Here is a 6,562-nt window from a genome sequence, read left to right on the forward strand (position 1 = left end):
TACCAAAAAATCTATAGGATTGCTTACTAAATCTTAATTATGTAGTAGTTTAAGCCAGTGGCGTCATTTCAGTTTTTGAGAGAGGAGGCAAAATTTTTGACCAGCCCAAAATAAAACTGAAAAATAAAAGCTCGCTAACATCTACATTACATTACATTACAATATTTCATTTTTATCTCAATACAAATACCCTCCTTAACCCTTATACAGAATTGTATACTTACTAGTTAGTATCAAAGGTTAGTATCATAAGCATACAAGTAAGTAACCCATTTTTTTGAGAGATAACAATAACTAAATAATTTATACATATATATGTAGAGGTTACTTAAATATATTACCTATTAGCTACTATATAAAGACCCAAAGCTAGCCCACACCCGGCCCGTCAGCGGCCCGCTAATGACAAGGGGGTAGGGAAAATGCCCCCCCTCCCACCCTCAAATGACGCCACTGGTTTAAGCTATATACTGGCGTTGTATACTCGTATCCTGTGTTATTTTTGTGTTGTTATATTATTATGACTGAAGTTAGTAGAGCGCGGATTCTTGTGTAGGTACCTAACTGTACCAATATTTTTTCCTTTTCGTATTTTTGAATTTTTGTCAGTAATCTTTACGAATCATAATAGATTGAAGCTTATGTAAAAATGTTTTGTATCTTTACTGCATATTTAATGGGTATAAGATTTTCAATTTTTTTTTAACAACTTGTTTGTTGTGCTGAAAACGATAATGTACATTTTTTTTAACATTATTTTAGAATTTATAAGCCTTCTCAAAGTTTGCAATTCTACGTTTATGCTGACGCGCAACGCTACTTGACTTCAACGCTCGGCGTCTATAACAAATTTTAATTTTTTTTTATGTAACAGTCATTTGTTTTAGAGTTGCAACAAAAACCAAAATAGATTTTGTCGAAAACCGATTTTTTATAGAAACTCCCGTTTTTCCTTATTTTTTTTTTTTTTGTTTTCCAGGCGCTTTTGAAAACTACTTAGAATTTTAACCTCCCTAATGGGCCTAATGCATAAACCAGATTCACTTTCCCACCAGATTAGATACTGAAGGGGAAAATCAAAGTATTATTTAGACTAGGTACTTGTCGTGTAAACAGAAACAAATAAAAAAAACTGTAGTACTGATCACGTTTTATAGGGACAAATTCAAATTTGCTTTCAAAATTAATATCGGAACATTATATTGGGCGTAGTGATTGAAGTCGTGAGCTATGTTTTCGACCGAAAATAAATCACGCTCCAGCCCCCTTAAATAAATGTTTTGAAAATGTTATCAAGTACCTATGAGAATTAATAAAATAAACATAATATGGTGTGAATTAATTTTTGAATTGCAACAAAATAAGAAAATTGCTTCATGAGAAATTGAGTGAATATTGCTATGTTGTAAAAATATAAACTTGAAACGCTCATAAAAATTTAATTTGACTTTCTTGTAGACATATAAGACATTATTTTTTTTGATAAAGGTTTTTAGACAAACTTGTGAGGAATCTTGTATTTAAGGACTGAAACCTTTTCAATTTATCGGTATCGGTACCGGTACTGGTTCTCCAAAAATAAAATAACTATTCCGGTTCGGTTCTAATTTTTTGATAAAAAAATAATAAAAGTATCGGTTCCAAATAATTTTGGTACCGGTTCCTGATAAATTAGGTATTCATCAAAAAATATAATAATTTTAAACACCTATCTGGAATGTGGATTTAATTAATAGTATGAGAAATATTAGAAAATTCATATGATCATACATATTAGTTTATACACAAAACAGTAATACTTACTTATGATATATAACTAAGTATATTTGATGATATTATTGTGAATAAAGTAATTTATTTACCTATTTACGTAGAACCTTGTTTTAAAGTGTCAATCCTTAGCTATAAAAGTTGAAAAATTTATAATGTTTTAACTAGAAGAAAATCGAAGCAGTGTTACTGGCTTACTGCCCCAGACGATGACGACAGAATGATAGTACCTATTTAAGATACATGTTTATATTAAAACTTCATTCATAGAAATTTAACTTTCAATATTAAAACATAATATATTATATATTTATAGAGGTTAAAAACAGTATTAGTTGTTAAATAGGCAAAAACTATTTTTTTAGCAAAAGTTATTACCTATTTAAAATATATACCTTGAACTCGAACATTGTTTTTCTTATCTCATACTGATATTTTGTTTTTTTTTTTCAGAACGAAAATGCCTTCGTATTATACCAAAAAGTATATCGATAGCTTGTTTAACAATGTTTTTTATAATAAATGTGAAGTTTTGTTGATAAAATTAACTTCAGAAGACATTGCAAATTATAAATTGTAAGTTTATTTTTATATTTATATATAAGTGGTTAGTGGACAGTTCACACATGGCCGTACATTTCCCAGCCCCTCCCCCCACATTAGAATTTTTAAATTTTTTTTTGCAAATATTTAGCATGTATTTGCTAAATCCGCTTTCCTAATTCACACGTGTCCCCAGCCCCCCCCCCCCCACTTCGCAAAATACTTGGAATTTCAAAATCGTTTCTACGCTAATTATTGGCCTAGATACGATTTTGGAATTCCAAGTAGAGTTGTAGGACCAACCGTGCAAATGCATGCTAAATATTGGCGTAGAAACAATTTTGAAATTCTAAGTATTTTGCGAAGTCAGGGGGAGAAGACGCGTGCGAATTAGGAAAACGGATTTTGCGAACCAACGGATGACGATAGAGTTACAGGACCAGTCGTGCAAATACATGCTAATTACATGCTAAATATTTGCGAAAAAAAATTTGAAAATTCCAATGTGGGGAGGGGTTGGGGAACTGGGGACACATACGTCTCGTTCACGTATTTACGTTCATATTTAGTGAACGAGACGTTCACTGTAAGTAGGTGCTAGTGATCACTATATGTAACACAAACACTACATTTTGAGGACAAACCAAACTGAAGCCAAACTTTTTTGATTTAACGTATTCTTAGCGTATTCAATTTTTCTATTCCAAACCACTTTTAAAAACTAAAATCTTTTTAAAATATTAATTTGATAAAACTATGACGAATAATAAAAATTATATACATGAGGAGATGAAGTCCAATTTTTAATTGTTTGAGTATTTTCATCTGTAAGATTCCGGCCATACTGCGGTATTTTCACCGTCGAGTCCGAACGGTTTTATCGCCACGGTTTTTACTTTCAAAAGAACAACTTTTTCCTGTGATTTACCACTTCCTGGGAATATCCTATTTGAGATTTCCATCATCACCAGCTATCTATCAGAATAGATAATTGAGCCAAGTTGCATTTGTCTCTTTTATTCATTAAAAAATTGTTCTCGAACCATCCCTTAGTTCTTAAAGTCTTTTTAATAATATAATATATAATATTATTATGACGATTGCTTATACACATTTCGATTAAACCGTATTTTAAATACCTAGTAGAACAGGTAGACCGGACACTACATTATAGCCTATCAATTAACCTGTTAATTTGGTTTTAATTTTGTTTTGGTTCAATTTTCGTACAATTAATCACATTACTGATGATTTATATTTAAATGTAATTTGTACTTTAAATAAATAATTGTATTGAACTCTTTTAGAATCTATAAATCTTTCTTATACAATATATAAAAATATCTATAAATCTCGTGTCACAATCTCGGGATAAACTCCGAAACTACTGGACCGATCTTGATAAAAAATTTTTACACTGTGTGTAATTTGGTCCAACTTAAAAGATAGGCTAATTTAAAAAGGTAGAGGACCGACCCCGAGAGGTGTTCAAACGGGAATTTTTGTGTATAAATGGTTGCCTTGGGTTTTTAAAGCTATTATAATAATAATAATAAAAATAGTAATAATAAAAATATATGATAAAAAAATATAATTTACTATTTGCTTTACTTTTAAATAAAAATTATAATATAATTAATATCTAACTAAAAATGTGAAATGAAAATCTCTGTACAGGCTTAACTCTAGAACTACTTATCAGATGTTCTTGATTTGTATTATTATCTTTTGTCAATATACATTATACATTAATATATACAAGAAGATCTGATAAGTAGGTAGTTCCAGAGTTTAATCTGTATAGTTATAGTCTGTGTACTTATATAGTTAGATATATATGAATATAAATTAATGTTTGTGGGTATATTAAATCTCTGGGAAGAAGATAGGTTAATTTACAAAGGGTTAAATTTGTTTTTTTTTATTCATTGGATTTTAGTACGGTTAGGTTAGGATAGGATTTTGTATAGTTTGACTATATTAATCCACCGTAGGTGGAATTAAGTAAAAACAACAAACTTGGTATAACTTTGATATTTTAGAGTTAAATCATACACTTACGTACAAACATCATGGGGTCCACAATCTACCGCAATCTATCTATCATTGAAAATGTACTGCTGCGAAGCAGAATTTTTATTCCGGGCAACGGAAAAGTTAAGATAAATGTTGAACACCATACCCCGAATATTAAATAACGAATTGAACAAAGTTTGAGTCATATAAAATATTAGTAATACAAATATTTTATATTTGAATACATAGATATTTTGAATATTAATATGATACTTATGACTTATCTCAAAACACTTATTTAAGTTTATAATTTTTATTCATTTTAGGAGCTTAATTAAGAATATGGATACACTCAAAGAAGATGATAATGCATCAAAACAAGATAAGAAATGTAAAACCAATATAACATCTAAAGATGAGAAAAAGTCAACAGTCGTTAAAACATCTAAAAACAGTAATACATCTATAGATAGCGAGCCTCCTAAAAAAAAGCAGAAGTTAGATACAAATGGAGTAGATGTTTTGAAATTTAAATTATCTAGAGAGCGTAAAACTCATAAATTTAATTCACAATTCAAGTCTGCCTTAAAATCCAATAAAGAAAATATTGCTTCTACCAATGCTAAGGAGATACCTATGTTAATTGATTGTGATGAATTTACTGAATCTGCAAATTCCTCAGATAAAAATCTAAAACCAAGGATCTGGGTCATCGATCCCAAGAAAATGATGGATAAAAATAATTACATTAGGTGGATGAAAATGATTTCTCCTGATAATAAATCCAAACATCCAACAAATCGCCTGAAAAAGTTAGCAGTTGCTAAACCTCTATAGCCTAAACCATCTTCAGAGTTCAGATACTACCAAAGTAAGTGGAATTAAACACCCTATAAATGTCAAAAATCATGTAAGAGGTAATCTAACTGAAATTGAAAATTTATATTAAAATTATCAATATTTATGGTATACAATAGCGAGTCACAAATAGAGAATGGTCCTAAGTGACTATAAAAACCAAATAATTCATGGTTAAATGTTAAACTTACTAACCAAATTATTTAAATTTACGACTACTTAGGCTACCAGCTATATAATCATTCATTGACTAATTTTTCTAAAAATATTCTGTAAAATGAAAATAAGCTATATTATACTTTCATTATAACTAACTTCTTCTTTTCTGTAAATGATTTGGAACTATAATGATATAAAAAGTAGGTAGGTATAGTAATTAATAATAATTTACTATCATTTGATTATTTGTAAAAACTGTATAATATGAATAATCCGTTTTAGATTATACATTATACATTACATACATTTTATACTTTTGTAAAACCATATTTGTGAAATATTATTCTTAATATATATATTTTAATTACTCAGAAACTACTAGTTTGAATTTTAGTTGAGAGGCATATAAGTTTATAAAAATCATAAAAATTTTAATATTCTAAAAATATTTTTGTTGTTATTTTTTTTAGTGCTATGCAAAAGATTGTAACAACTCTACAAGAAAAATACAAGACAACAACGGTGAAATATTGTTCCTGTAGCTGCCAAGTAATAATATATTTTGAATATATTTGTTAAATAAATATACTGTTGTTATATAATAATATAATTAATGTCTTTATTTCTTTTTTCAGGAACTTGACAAGTATCTACCTGTCATATAAATGACTGTGATTGACTGCTAAGCATACTCTACCGTAAACATTCCTTTACCTACATACATATATAATATTATAATTTCAATGTTGTATATTTATATTAAAACGTTTTTCATGAATTTATTTTTATTTTAAAAAAAATTGGATAGTACCTTTATATATTATAATATTGATTATTAAGTTTGTATAATTAATACTACAGTTGATTACTATTATGTTTAATCTAATTAGTAATATTACTACATAGTTTTTAGGATTTTTATATATTTTTTTTTTTTATCTTCAATTGTAATTTTTTGTTTTTCCAGAGAGAGGAAGCACCTAAATAAATTAATTTTTAGTATTTATAAATTATATATTTGTTTCTTGATATACCCTCTATATTTGTTAGTAAAGAAAAAATCATTCTTTGGAGAGGGAGTAGAGAATGCCTTTGGACTGATTCTATTATAGTAGGTTCAAATATCTAGGAAACTCAAAGAAAAAGTACGAGAAAAAAATATCTCAAAGCAAGTAAAATATCATTAGGATTAGGTACTACCTTTTCAAAAAGGTAA

At 28.2% G+C, this 6,562-nt stretch overlaps 1 protein-coding gene across 2 annotated transcripts; it reads left to right on the forward strand.

The window, feature by feature from the left end:
- The first annotated feature begins 1,867 nt into the window (after positions 1 to 1,867).
- Positions 1,868 to 6,151, forward strand: LOC100570702. Of its 2 annotated transcripts, XR_003839273.1 has the most exons (4): positions 1,868 to 2,346; positions 4,656 to 5,200; positions 5,817 to 5,895; positions 5,982 to 6,151. XR_003839273.1 is itself a non-coding variant. In XM_029488814.1 (2 exons), exons 1-2 carry the CDS (start codon positions 2,231 to 2,233, stop codon positions 5,164 to 5,166), a joined length of 627 nt encoding a protein of 208 aa, XP_029344674.1. In that variant the 5' UTR covers positions 1,868 to 2,230; the 3' UTR covers positions 5,167 to 5,503. The 2 variants fall into 2 exon arrangements, 1 of the variants encoding a protein (XP_029344674.1); XM_029488814.1 differs by lacking the exons at positions 5,817 to 5,895; positions 5,982 to 6,151 and having other exon boundaries at positions 4,656 to 5,503.
- Positions 6,152 to 6,562: the final 411 nt, after the last annotated feature.

This window comes from Acyrthosiphon pisum, chromosome A1 (assembly GCF_005508785.2).
Source record: "Acyrthosiphon pisum isolate AL4f chromosome A1, pea_aphid_22Mar2018_4r6ur, whole genome shotgun sequence".
NCBI classification, from domain to species: domain Eukaryota; kingdom Metazoa; phylum Arthropoda; class Insecta; order Hemiptera; family Aphididae; genus Acyrthosiphon; species Acyrthosiphon pisum.